The 15,188-nt window shown below is 28.3% G+C and overlaps 4 protein-coding genes across 5 annotated transcripts in view; all 4 read right to left on the bottom strand.

Annotated features, from left to right (window-relative positions):
- Positions 1-15,188, bottom strand: part of LOC107169403 (uncharacterized) — a 332,658-nt gene that overhangs the window by 260,085 nt on the left and 57,385 nt on the right. The window lies entirely within an intron of this gene.
- LOC149060509 (uncharacterized) lies at positions 5,515-5,874 on the bottom strand. The gene has a single exon (XM_089229400.1). It carries the CDS (start codon positions 5,872-5,874, stop codon positions 5,515-5,517), a length of 360 nt encoding a protein of 119 aa, XP_089085526.1.
- LOC149060508 (uncharacterized) lies at positions 6,195-6,695 on the bottom strand. Its single transcript, XM_089229395.1, has one exon. It carries the CDS (start codon positions 6,693-6,695, stop codon positions 6,195-6,197), a length of 501 nt encoding a protein of 166 aa, XP_089085521.1.
- Positions 7,341-8,501, bottom strand: LOC107166496 (protein CFDP2-like). Its single transcript, XM_015515183.2, has 2 exons — positions 7,587-8,501; positions 7,341-7,535 (listed from the first exon to the last, which is right to left on the bottom strand). Exons 1-2 carry the CDS (start codon positions 8,499-8,501, stop codon positions 7,341-7,343), a joined length of 1,110 nt encoding a protein of 369 aa, XP_015370669.2.

The raw sequence follows: 15,188 nt of genomic DNA, 5'->3' as shown, positions 1-15,188 counted from the left end.
ATGTCACATGCTCACAACTATTTTGTCGGAATCGTTTATATTATATACCTATTGATAACATAAATTATACCAATAGATATAGTTGTACTGATGTAATACGAAAATAGTACACGCAATTTTAACAATGCTATCAATTTCTTCGGAAGTCGTCGATCGTCACCGTAAATTGAAGGTTGGGTGGGAATAAGGTGCTATATTACAACATTTCTATTTTTCTACATATTTTGAATTTTCGTCCAGTACTCCTGATGAAAGACAGGCGAGGCGACCATACACTGTATAGGTAAATTTTATACTACTTTTATACAATTGTTTAGAAGTATTCGTATTTCATAGCATTGTTCTGTGATTGAAATATCAAATACTTATACTCGTCCAGGGCCGGATTGGATAGTCTCGGCCCTTCGAGAAATATTTTTCAATCGGTCCGTAATGTGCTATAAAAGCCCATATTGGACGAATTTTAGTATTAATAAATAGTAATGATCTTATCCTGTTTGTTGACTGTATATCTAGTGTATACTATTATAATATAGCTGTCATTAAAATGCTAAGTTTCTGGAATCTAAAGAGAAAAGAAGGAAACTACCTGACCCAGAGCTATACCAGAATCAAGAATTTATACAAAAATGTTTTTCCATAGATTCAAACATATAATTTTAAACTTTAACACGTATTTTTTTAAATACAGATACTGATAGAAATGTATATACTCTGTTCTACTTATTTTATCAAAGTTTTATTATTGAAAAATCGGTTATTTTGATATAATAATAATATCTCAAATTCTCAATAAATAAACCTATATACAACTTGTAGATGTATTTTTCAGTAGAGTACAGTTGATAAACCTATATCAAAATTGTTGAGATAGGAGAGTTGTTTTTCTTTCTATGTTCCTCTGGTAGACAATTTTATTGAAGTGCCACCCAGTGAAAATTACTTAAAATATGCTCTGATGTGATCTGTGATAAGACAGTTACTGTCTTTAAATTGTATTATGAATCACGATTGCAAACTTAACATTTTAGCGAGTTTTTATTAAAAATTAAGAAATTTATTAACATTGATTAATATGCATACTTAAGCTAATAAACTGTTTATGTATTTACATAATATGCAAGAAGATATTATCAACATTTTAAATATTTAGCATTAAATGTAATTATTTTTATTTTTATAAATAAATATCATAAGTATATAATACAAATATAAAAAATTTAAGTAATGTTTAACAAAGATTTTTTTTAAACTGTTTTTATTGACAGTCAATATCTAATCGAGTGCATAACACTATTCTTCTGATTATGATATAATTTGTATATTGGAGATTTTTAAACTTAAACCTAGGTAAAAAAAAATGATATATTTATTTGAAATCTTCTCTAATCACTAATCAAGTGTATTAACTAAAAATATAAATACGCCAATATGTAAAAGAAGACGGATATCCAATGGTCACCAGGATCATTGGATTCGGTAATCAAACTCATATTTTTATTTAACATTCTTTTTTGCTAATAGTATGTACAAATATAAAATATACCCTCTAGTAATTCATGAAAAACTTTAAATGCATGTTTTTTTTTTTGTAGATTAACCCATACTTCAGGGTTTCTGTGTTCTTTCCAAAGACTTAAGCTTATAATTTTGGAAAAACAATATATTATAAATTACGCGAATTCAAATAATTATTGTACAATAGTATGATATTATGATAGTTAACTCTAGAACACATTTTAGTGACTGCGACCAACCATTGTGCCACATCAGACCCAAAAAATATTGAGATAGTACATATTAAAAGTGTAACTCATAATATTATGTGACATTTTCTCTCCGATAAACATGTGTTCTTCACGTAGACACATATAGTTGTGCACTCGTTATGTATGCAACATGTATTATTTTGCACTTATTTTTCTCAAATAATTATTAAATATTGTCACAGGAAAATATTTGTGTTTATAGGTACTTAATTCAGCACACGTTGTACAAGAAAACTATATACTTTCCAAGAACTTCTGAACCTTATTTTCTCGAAAGAGGGGAAACACAAATTTAACTCAGAAAACGTGAGTATTCAATAACATGCAAATAATTTGAAAATAGTGATACAAATCACAAATGATATAGAATTGAAACAAATATATCGTTCTGGCTCGTAGTAGAATGTCAAAGTATTAATCACAATATTATTCCACAGTTTAACTCAATAAATTGCTTTACAACAATAGCAAAAGATGAGTTTGATAAACAGCTTAATATTTACTAGGTACCTAATACCAGTAATACCAACTCGATATTCTATTGTAATATATATAAAGAAATAAATTACTGATTTATATACATAACATAAGAAAAAAAAACTCTATAGAATATTTAACTTAATTTTAAATCTAATTATTTAGCTTCTTAAAAATAACTGAATAAAAACGGTAATATTAGCCACAATATTATAATCATACTTCAATATCAAATAAATAACTGCTATCAATGTTTTAATATTTAGAAAGTCAGTTATCAAAATCAATATGAGTTTTCAGAAACCTTTCAAATTGAACATCAACAACATACAGATAACTTATAACATTACATCACTCGTTTTACTTCCTTCGTAAATTATTCAAGGCTTTAATATAAGCCTTTTCATCGTACTACTTATAACATTTTTTTTTTTAGCTTTTTATTTTAAACTTATAATTGTTATTAATAAATAGATACCTACACTTACATATAAATGCCAGATACCTATCCTAATAACATAAAAAATGCATATATATTATTTATATGATGTAACTTCTAAACCATCCCTGGTAATCCAAATAAGAGATATAAAAAAACTAGCCTAAATACATTTATGCTTCTAGGAAACTGAGTTATATAATACATAATATAGTACATCAATAACCAGCTACTCCATAAGGAGTATAGTTTTTGCCATTCAAAATGTGTATATTTATAAAATATAACATGAACTGACAAATATTTACCTTATTTACCTGAATAAAGATTGTAATAAAAAAAATTTGTTTAAATTATAATTTTAATTAGGTAGGCAGGTACCACGAATAGGTATATTAATAGTAATTAATTATCAATAATTATATATAGCCATGGTAAGTAGGTGCATAAAACAAACTAATTTATGATGTGTATTTGTATTTTTATTAAATCATGAATTTGCATCCACGTTGCATAAAATACATTTAATACTCAGGCAGTTTCTAGTTTTATTTGAAATAAATTTATTTGCATCCTATAAAAATACAATAAAATAATTCTGTAATTTGTATAACGATTTAGATTTTAGGTTCAATAACTAATAATGTTCTTTGGTGAAAATTGTATACTTTATTTATTGTATAGTAGCTAGGTAACGTTTATTTAGTGTTGTATATAAATATTACACATAGAGACCGTTGTATATTAATAAAACACGATTACTTGAGCTTATATGGTTTTATTAGCGCTCGGGGCACAATAAATAAATGTAATGAATAACAAATACAATGGAATGGAATAATATACTACTTGTGTTGAAATATTATATATTATATTTGCAATTATAATATTGAACAATTTTCAGTTTGTTGACAGTATTAAATCATCAGTTTTATTAAAAAAAATTTTTAGCGCATCTCTGTTTCAATCTTGTGAAACTTATCTTTCATTAATTACGTACACTGACGACGATTATATTAAAATATGAACACTTAAGTAAACCTGAAAGACATGCCTCGATAGTATTTAAATATTTATTAAATAACGAAAATATTAAGTTGATCGCCGATTATAACATTCTTGAACTCGAAAAAATACTTAAACTTATTTAAGTTTAACACCAGAATGGATTATGTTATTATTATTAATTATATATATTAGGTATATAATGTTATCGTGACGTACCGATTGGCCGACACAACATTTTGCCGACACCCAAATTGCTGACACCTGATTTGCACACAATATTATTTATTTTTTCTGTTTTAAATTTGTATAAATCACGTCAATTACAAACATTGTTTGTCCAAAATTAATTACATATACTTAAAACTATTCTGTTTTCTAAATGAAAAAGACGACGCAACTGTCAATGCAATGATTACTATCAACTGACAAATTCCAAATCATATCGTAGTTTAATAGTTTTATCAACATTTTGATTGTAGATTGTAATATTCTAGATTTCCCCAGATTTATAAAATATATAAAAATCCTATATAAACATTCAGTGAAAATTTCACGTATCTGCGATCATTTGTTTTAGAGTTACACCAAAATAAGAAAATCGCTAAACGTGAAATCTTATTGATTACCTATATATTTTATGACTTTTCAACTTCAAAATTACTTGCAAATTTTCGCATTTTCGACAGATTTTGTAAAAATTTGAACTATAAACGCTTAAAAAAAAAAGTTGTGCACATGTATTCTTATAATTTTTTAATCACTACAAGAATAACTTATGAGGAACTTTGTATTAAATTTTCAAGTATTTTGATAGGGCCAAAAAAATTTTATCGACACTTCCAAAAAAAATTTTCAGAAAAATTGAAAATTTCAGTTGTCTATAAATATCTCAAAAAAAGTCAAAATATTTTGAAAATTAAATCATGTATTATTAAATCAAAATTCAAACGCACTTAAAATTTTTCCTATAATGATACTTCGAGTTTTCTCTATAGCTACTTGAAGGAAAACTTATGGAAAACTTTGATGTATTTTAAATCCTTAGTTATAATAAACACAATAAATTTTATGCTTTTTCAACTTCAAAATTACTTGCAAATTTTCGCGTTTTCCACAGATTTCGTAAAATTTAAACTATAAACGCTAATAAAAAAAAATTGTGACTAACGATTTTTAATTTTTTTTTTAGCTACAATAAGAACAACTCATAAGGAACCTTGTATTAATTTTTTAAGTTTTTTTGGTCATCCAACATTTTTTTACCGACACTTCAAAAAGAAATTCTCATAAAAATCGAAAATTTCAGTGTTCCATAAATAATACAATAAAAGTCAAATTTTTTTGAAAATTAAACTGTATATAGATAACATTAACATAAACATTTGATGAAAATTTTAAGTATTTACAGTAATTAGTTTTTGAATTACAACCATATAAAAAAATCGATTTGTTCAAAAACTGGTTTTGCGTAAATTTCCCGTTTTTCTGTCATTTTTTTTTTTGTTTTTCTCGATTTTTTTGAAAACTGTTGGAAAATGTTAACTTTTGGCATTTATAATGTACCAAGAACATTCACTTTTACATCGGAAACCACCCCCAAAGTTTGAAATTGAAGCATTATTTCTACTAGTTATGCTGTACACACAACACAGACAAAAAAAAAAAAAAACACACACACATCATTGTAAAATCAATACATTCATCATTTCGTCCAGAATCTAAAATACAATTAAAAAGCAGAAAATTATTTTATACCAGATGAAAAGAAAATGTAAAATTTGACAGGTTTTGTGATTGATAGAGTCATTATCATTTCCAGCTTTAAAGGCCATTAAGGCCCATTGCTGCAAAACAAATCTCCTTCCATCTGTCTCTGTTCATAGCCGCTTCAATAATATTTTCTATCCCAAGTTGATTTAGTTCTTTTTTATTTTTGTCCATCCATCTCTGTTTTGGTCTTCCAATCGGCCTTCTTCCCTGAGGAATCCATCTTAGTACAGCATTTGCTATTGACTTAGCCCTTAGTACATGTCCAAGCCACCTCAGTCTTTTGTGGCGTATTTCCGCTATTATGTCTGGTTTTCCGAATAACTCCTGTATTTCTCTGTTAGATCTTATTTCGTATGTTTGGTCTTTGTTTCTTTTTGGTCCGTAAATCTTCCTAAGGAATTTCCTCTCCATGATATCTAGTCTATTCTCATCGCCTTGGGTCGTGGGCCATGTCTCACATTATCACTGGTCTAGCTAGTACCATATAGAGTCGTTCTTTTGATTTTTTGGACAGTAGCTTCGACCCCAATAACCTCGAGAGGGCGTAAAAACATTTGTTTCCCATGCGTTTTTTTATTTCTTCGTGGTTGTCGTTTGTGCTACTTAGATTAGTGCCTAAATATTTAAAATCATCTACCTCCTCAAACATATATTCTCCGACCTGTATTCCAGCTGCATTTCGTCTCTGATCTTTGTTCCTACCGATTCGCATGTATTTTGTTTTAGTGTCGTTAATGTTGAGTCCCCGTTTGTTTGCGCTTCGTATCAGTAATTCCGTTGCTTTTTTGATATCCTGCTCGCTTTATCCGCTTTTCCTGCCCTAATATTACCACGTCATCGGCATATGATAGTAATGGAAGGTTTTGGCCACAGTTAATTCCTAGGCATTCTTCTTGTACTTCCCTTATTGCCATCTCTAGCACAATGTTAAATAGTATTGGTGACAGTGCGTCACCTTGTTTTAATCCTGTTGTTGTTTGGAATTCTTCTGATTTCTCATGACCAAATTTGACTGCGCATCTTGATCCTTCCGTGCTCACTCTTATCATCGATATTAGTTTTGAGGGGACTCCTAATAGCTTTAAGCTTCTCCATATTTCTGTTCTTTGTACGGAATCGTATGCCTGTTTAAAGTCTATAAAGATTAAATGCAGCGGTCTGTTGAACTCGTAGTACTTTTCTATTATTTGTTTAAGCGTGAAAATATGGTCTATTGTTGATCTGCCTGACATGAAACTACTCTGATATTCTCCTATGATGTTATTGGCTTATGGTCTTAATCGGTTTAGTAGAGTTTTCGATAGAATCTTGTATGCTGTGTTGAGTAAAGATATTCCCCTATAATTATTTACATTCATGGGGTCCCCTTTTTTATATATGGGGCATATTATCGACAGGTTCCATTCCGATGGAATTCTTTCAGTTTTTCATATTTCTTTTAATAGGTACCATATTTTCTGCATTAGCTTTTGTCCACCGTTCTTCAGGAGTTCAGATATGATCGAGTCTTCTCCTGGCGCCTTGTTATTTTTAAGCATTTTAATGGCCACTTCTATTTCTTCTTTACTTGGTATTTTATCCTCTGGTTCTGCAGTTAGGTATGTTATACTCTCTTCGGTTGTATTCACTGTTTTTCCCAATAGTTGTTTAAACGCCTCTCTGAATTCTTCCGCAATCTTTTTTTCTTCTGTGATCAGTACGTTATTGCTATCCTTCATTATCATAGTTCTTGGTTTACGTTTTTTCGTTAGTTCATTTGTTATCCCAAAAAAGGTGCGGGAATTCAGGTATTCCTCTTCAATGGTTTTTATTTTTTGTTCTTCCCAGATTCTTTTTTCCCTTGTTATTATCTGTTTGCATGCTCTATGTTTTTGTGCCTATATTTGCAATTTTTCTTCGGTGTTAGGTCTCAATACTTCAATTCTTGCTTTGTCTCTGTCTTCTATCGCCTTCTTACAGTTATCATTGAACCATTTATTTTGTCTTCTCCTGGGTTCTAGTCCAATTGCTTCTTCCGCTGTTGTTTTAATAATGGTTCTTAGATTTTCCCATTTCTTTTGAATGTCTTGTGACTGTTATACAGTATTTAACTTAGTCATCATTGTTTGTTTGTATTTTCTTACGATGCTCTCCTTTTTCATGTTTTCTATGTTCAATTTTGTTTTATCTCTAGGCTTCTGCGTCCATTGACTTGGTAGTTTTAGACGGAGTGTCGTTTTAACTACGAAGTGGTCTGAGTGGGCTCCTACCCCCCTGTGACTTCTTACATCCTGAATCCAATGTTTTATTATGTTATCTGTCGCTACGTGGTCAATCTGGTTTTTTGTGGTTCCGTTTGTTGACATCCATGTCTGTTTGTGTATTCTCTTATGTGGGAAAAAGGTACTACTGATCCGCATATTCTTAGATCCTGCAAATGTAATGAGTCTTATCCCGTAGTCATTGGATATTTGATGTAGGCTTTCTTGGCCGATTGTAGGTTCAAAAACTCTCTCTTTCCCTATCTTTGCATTAAAGTCCCCCATTATTATTTTCGGTATTCTTTTTGGTATGCATTCATATATGGTATCTAACTCGCTATAGAATTTTTCCTTGATCTGATTTCCTTTTTCCTCTGTTGGTGCATAACCATTTACTAATGTCATGTTTAACCATTTACATTCGACTTGTATGTAGCACAGTCTTTCATTATACGCTATAAAATTCTTAACATATGGGAGTATATCATTCTTGATTATAAAGCCTACTCCAGATTCGTGATTTGTGTCAGAGCTGTAAAACACTGTATGGGTATTTGACCTTATACTTCCTGATCCTGTCCATCTCAGTTCTTGAATGGCCACTATATCTAATCTGTGCGTTTCTATTGCTGAAACGACTGTCATCAAAGCGCCCGTAGCATATAACGTGCGCACGTTCCAAGTTCCTAAACTCAACTTTTCCAAATTTTTACTGTTCATCCGAGGCTGAGGTTTGTTTTGTTTCGGAACCTGTTTTGGTGTTACGAGTTGGGTGGTTGGCCCAACGTCAACCCCCATTAATGGGGGACCCAACTGGGTGGTGGTGGTGCTTCAGTGTCACGATCTTAGTGTACACCTACTTACCTGAGACGATCCTGAGCATCCTTCAGGCTACACCACCACCTGACTGAGGTCCGCGGGATTGTCACACCCGTTATCCTGTGGAGGATACCCCAAGGGGATTGGTAGAGTATTAATTAATTTTTATTTTTGTATTAAATGTAATTTTCCAATGTGCAATCGTTTCTTTTTATTATTACTTAATATTTATTAATGCGTCAACTCAAATACAGTAAAAAAAAAAATAGCTAATTAAAAATTATAAACAATAACTGCAACTATTTATGATCAATTTAGACATAAACATAATATTATAAATTTAATTAAAATGAAAAACCTAATATTATAATAATTACTATAAAATGACTTAAATCAATATTGAATAACATCCAACGTTTGAAAATAATAATGATTTAGTCAACAAAACAGACTTCTTTTAAGCGTTTTTAAGGTCACTGTTTTTAACGGTGTGTAATACTGTTAGATTTAAAATCAGCTATAGATAGCAGCTTAGTTATGGATGATTTTAAGGAGATCTGGATTTAAAATTAGTATAAATATTATATTTCAAGCTTTAAATTATTGTCAATAAATATCTTCGAAATATATTCATAGGCAAACATAGGTTCTGGTAGCTTGTGTATAATCAGTAAAAAATAAATATTATAGAAATGTCCAATCTTATTAGTATACAATGTATATTTATATTATAACTGAACGTAATTAAAAATGATCTTTATTAAAGAGCACCTGATCTCGTATTCCAACTACGAATTATTGTTGGAGAGGCTGTAATATAAAACATTTGAAGCACTTTTACTGACCCAAAAAAGTATTTTATGAAACAACATCAACAACCATAACAACAACTAGCACTACAAAAAGAAAAAACACGTAGTTTTAAAATAATAGATTCATTGCAAATTGCAGTACTCAGAATCTAAAATAAGTCAACATTACCTAATTGTAGTAAACTTTAAAATCTTAAATTGTACTCGAGAACACAATTTTATTGTGCTTTTTTCAATAGTTTACAATATCATTTTAGATTGTGAGTGGTTTGATTATATTATACAATGCGTGTTATATTAATAATATAATAAATCTTATGTTCATTTACTTCAAGGGGATTTGTGGTATAAACTTAAATCTACTTAGTACTTTAGTACTTTAAAGAAAAGTGGGTGAAAGGTAAAAAGTAAAAGTTCTTGTTATTTGTACTTTTCCGAAAAATCAGAAAAAATCAAAAAAAATCAATTGATGACATTGGTATTGATATTTTGTTAAATTTAAAAAAACAAACATTTTATAATTGATATTTTCACCAAATATTAATATAAACATATTCTAGATAAAGAATTATTTTCTAAATAATGTTGCTCATTTTAGACACGTAAGGTCACAATTACTTTTTATGCGCTTTTGGAAACTAAGTTAAAATGAAATAAGATACTCAAACGTAAAATAAAGTTTTTTTTCTTAAATAAATTATTTTTGTTAGTTTGTCGTGAAAGCATTATTCATACAAATAAAAACATCCCACTATTATTGTAATTATTGTTATTTACACACGATCTACATTTCAAAATACTCAAACCTATTTTAATATGTTTTGACAAAACGTTTAACACTGGTTAAAAAAAATTAATTATCTAATAAATAATTTCTCTTAAGCTATTCTTATTTCAATAAAACAGAATATTGAAAATACATATTGTACTTGATTTTTTTAAGGCATTTCAACATTAAATATTTACAAAATTGGATATTTTGATGAAAAATAAGACTATTACTCTGACATTCAATAATTTTGTCTTTGCAACTTGCAACAGTTCATATTAGATAATGTTATTGTTCATCCACAATAAATGTCAAAATACTTTAATAAATTTAAGCTACTTATACTTTGATCGTTCAACAAGACGTTGATATTGACTAATACGTTATAACTGTTAGTAATAGCGAGTAATATTATACGAAATAATATTATAATGAAATATAATATATCATTTTTTACTGTCAACAATTAGTTTAACCTATCATATTAATCATTATGTACCTGCTAAAATAGAAATAAATAACTTACAATTGCAATATAAATATATTTCGAAATGTCCTTAGGAATACAAGCTCAAAGACCTTTTTCAAAGAATCTGTTTTTAAGTATACAATATTCAATGATTTATCATTAAACTCAAATTTTACAAATCCATTATAGTGACCTACTAATGACGTGGGTCAACCAACACCTGGGGAATTATTGATTCCGCCGAAACTACCTGTTAAGAAAAAAGGTTTGTATCGATTCCGCCGGCTACTGTTAATATTATTTACATATTGATTCCGCTGGACACTGTTTATCCCCCCCCCTCGTATACGTATTTTATATAGTACATAATAAAAAAAAAATAATAATAATTGTATAATTCAAAAATAAAATGTATATTCTAATTAATTCGTGTATGTGAATATATCATAAAATATTAAAATGTATAATATAGTCTAATTTGTATAAAATGATAATAGTAATAATTGTATAATTAAAAATTAAAATGTGTGAATAAATGATAAAATATTAAAATAAAACGTGATGGAGCAATTTCGTTAACTAGATCAATACTGATTAGTAAAATAGTAAGTAGCAGAGAAGTAATACGGAAAAATTGGTAAGTCCACATTTTAAAAATATGAAATATATAAATATAGATAAGATATATCATATCTAAAGATAAGATTTCAGTCAGAATCGGTAATATACAATTTATAGCAATACGTACGGAATAAAATAAAATACCTATATTGACTCGTTTTATTTTTATTATTTTATACAAATTAGACTATACATTTTATAAAATATTCACATACACGTATTAATTAGACTATACATTTTAGTTTTAATTAGTATACAATTATTATCATTTTATACATAATTTATATATTATAAAGTATATTATGTAGGACTGTAATTTTAAAAATACATTTACAAATTACAAGGGCGGGATAAACAGTAGCCGGCGGAATCGATATGTAGATATTTTAAACAGTAGCTGGCGAAATTAATAGCCGGCGGAATCGATATATAGATATTTTAAACAGTAGCCGGCGGAGTCAATAGCCGACGAAATCGATATAAAATCGGCGGAATCGATATACGCCCCAACACCTACTATACAGCAGAGTAACTTCATTGGTTTTTTCAATACACCATAATTATATCACCTGAATAAATCGATTAGAGTTTTTTTTAAGATTCTTAGTATATTATTTTTAATTTTAATTAAAAAAAATTATAGAGTAAAGAATATTAGTGTTCAGGACAGTTTTAGACTATTTTCTCAGTAATTTTTCAATTATATAATTAAACTGAAGAGAAACACTGTTGTAAATTGAAAACAATTTATCAAGACTTAATAGGAAATATAAATGCAGAGTTAAAATTAATATACGAGAGAATACGTATTTTATATATTTATTATATATTCTTGGTTATTAAAAAATAAATATTATTTTTATTCAATATTATTTAAAACACTAAAATTTAAGTTGGGCATTTTAAACATAAGATATAAATATTTTTTGATTTTTGTATGTTGTAAATAAAGTAGATACCTATGCACAATTGAAAAAGTGTTGTAAAAATAGAACGAACAATTATAACCCAATAGTTATATACTAAACTGTTAAATTATTTTATGTTGTTATCACTGATAAAAATTAATGTTTATTCATTTTTTTTTTTATTATTATTATTATCATACAAAAACTATATCAATTTAAATGTAGGTCGTAAGTGTTACTACCAGCTATTATGCATTTTTTTTTCTGATAGTGATTATGAATTTTTGTATTTCTTTAGAAAACTAATATTATTAAATATCAAACGGTTTTGATAACTATTTACTATAATTTAAATATTATGTTAGTAGTATATAATAAAATCTTAAAACTATGAACTGTATTATATACATGACTAGTTTTAACTGATATTCCTATACTGAAATAAAAATATCGAATTTTTATAATACAATGTTCAATACACCACACTGCTGATGAATTGTATTTTAATTTTGAATGATCTAATTTTTTTTTTTTTTATATTGATCTGAAATATACATCGACAACTAAGCCATTAGTACACGAATTTTTTTTGATTACATTGTTAGTATTTTAGTATTTACATGATTACATTAAATTAAATTGTATAATTCTGTTGTTTTTTTTTAAGAATAAAATTAAGATTTTAACGTCCTGTGGGTTTGGTCCTATTGCTTGACAAATTTGTTCTGAGATGTGGTATTGATTTCGATACTGGTTATATTTTTGACATTCTGTAATGATGTGGTTGACCGTTAAAAGTACATTGCATGAGTCGCATAGTGGAGGATCGTCTTTGCCCATCAAGTAGCTGTGTGTCAGGTGTGTGTGTCCAATTCGGAGGTGGTTTATTATGGTTTACTATAATTATTTTTATTAAATTCTTATCGTTGTACCTTCTATGTAATATTTAAATAAAATAACACATTTACTTAAACCACAAAATGAATACTCAGAACTTTGTTTACCTTATTATTTGTAATAATTGAATTCGTTGTATGTCTATATAATATTTATTGGTCATTGATACATGCGCAACTCTCCAATGAATTTTTTTTGACATACTGCCAAATATTGCACGGTTTTGTTTTCGGTGTCTTCTATTATAAAACACTATGAAAATACAACAATTCCCTTTTCTATTTTAAGTATCTACTCACATGATATTATACACGTCAGCATGTTCATATCATTACAAACATCGCATTATAAATTTTAAATGTTGAAAGATTCAAATGAAAAATCTCTAACTAATCATATCATAACAAACTACACCATTATTTAAAAAGTCACTGACTTACCGAATTAAAAATACAATGGAATTTATAGTAAAAATTATATAATATTGACATACCAGATATTTTCGATGATTATTTATCTGAATCGCACCTGTATTTTATATCATATTAAAATATAATAAAAAATCCATATATTTTTCGTTTTTATTGATATAGGTATTTAAGCATGAAGAATTTCAGCTAGGAACATTAAGATGCATTTACTTTCACTTAAAATGAAAATATTTTATGATTTTTATTTTTATATTCAGAATATTGAAAAAAAGAGATTCATTCAATTATTTATAAACTTTTTTTTTACGTTGACCAAAAACAATGTAGTAAGCAGTTTAATTTAAAGGTTTTAATAGCAACAATAAAAAAGTGATTAGAATTTCATCATTTACCTAACATTATTATGTCTGAAGTTTTAAAATAGGTTGTTACAAACATTTTCAAAATTAATTTTGGTTCAATTTTAAACTAAAAAATAATTAAATTATCATTTTTATAAGTCTGTTATGCGTGTGAATATGAGTCCAAAAGTAAAGTAAATTTTGGAGGAGAGATATCAGATGAGTTCCCAGTAACTACCAAACTCAGACGCTTTATCGCCAGCTTTGTTTAATATCGCATTAGAATCGGTCATTTGAAAGGTACTAATCCAAGCCAAAGGAATAAAAATGAACAATAATAACGAACTAACTGTAGTGGCTTACGCCGACGATATAATCCTCATGGCCGAATCAGAGGACGAACTGAGTAATACAACTAGCATCCTACTAAATGAAGGTAAAGAGATGGGTCTGAAGATAAATGAGTCAAAAACAAAGTGTATAATACTATCGAGACGAAATCACAATATAACCTATTTAAAAGTTTATGGTTAAAAATTTTAAGAGTACAGAGCTTCAAATACCTAGGCGCAGAGATCGATTAAAATGCTAATAACCACGAAGAAGTTAAAAAACAAGTTATAGCAGAAAATAGGTGCTACAATAGTCTAACGCCACTCTTCAAATCAATACTACTATTAATTAAGTATAAAATAACATAATACAAAGTCATAGTCAAACTGGTTGCTCTGTAGGTATGCGTGTGGTAGGTACATGGGCCACGACAAAATCGGACGAAGGAAAGTTAAGAGTTTTCGAAAGAAAGATATTAAGGAAAATTTTACGGTCCAATGAGAAATAACGATGGTGAGTATGAGGTGAGAAGCAATCGGGAATTGGATGGTCTATACAAGGAACCTACCATTGTTGCACCCCTGAAGAGCACGAGGATAAGTTGGGTGGGACATATGTAGAGTTCAGAGAGAATGATTGGATCAATAACTAAATGGAAACCCGACACTAAGAGGCCTCGAGGACGCCCCAGACAAATATGGGTGGATAGAGTACAAGTAGACTTGAAACTCCTGAACGTAAGAAACGTAGAAGAATGTGCAAAAGATAGAAAATAATGGAAACAATATGTTGTTGCGGCGGTGGGCCTTAAAGGCCTGTAAAAGCAAAGAAAGAAAGAAGAAGATGAGTCTGTTATAAAAATAATATAAAATTTACCTATGAGTTCATTTTATATGTATTATATTTTTCTTAAACTTAAACTAGTACCTATGTATAATTATTATAAAAATATGAGTTTAAAATGTAATTAAACTAATTATTAACATACCAAATTATTGTTTAATAAAATCAATATGAGTTAACAGTGATTAAAATACTTATTTCAGAAATTTTTAAAATGAATCACTCTATAGTTCAGTAAATTT

The sequence above is a fragment of the Diuraphis noxia genome, unplaced genomic scaffold (assembly GCF_037042655.1).
Source record: "Diuraphis noxia isolate RWA-SAM2 unplaced genomic scaffold, SU_Dnox_SAM2 contig0001, whole genome shotgun sequence".
In the NCBI taxonomy this organism is placed as follows: domain Eukaryota; kingdom Metazoa; phylum Arthropoda; class Insecta; order Hemiptera; family Aphididae; genus Diuraphis; species Diuraphis noxia.
Note: the sequence above shows the minus strand (reverse complement) of the source record. Positions and strands in the feature narration are given on the sequence as shown.

Bases quoted from the DNA above. Each gene is read 5' to 3' on its own strand.
- LOC149060509 (XM_089229400.1), bottom strand. From the start codon at position 5,874: ATGGAGAGGAAATTCCTTAGGAAGATTTACGGACCAAAAAGAAACAAA.
- LOC149060508 (XM_089229395.1), bottom strand. From the start codon at position 6,695: ATGTCAGGCAGATCAACAATAGACCATATTTTCACGCTTAAACAAATA.
- LOC107166496 (XM_015515183.2), bottom strand. From the start codon at position 8,501: ATGGGGGTTGACGTTGGGCCAACCACCCAACTCGTAACACCAAAACAG. The intron at 7,536-7,586 runs GTAAGAAAATAC...ACTGTATAACAG, and splicing joins ACATGAAAAAGGAGAGCATC to TCACAAGACATTCAAAAGAA.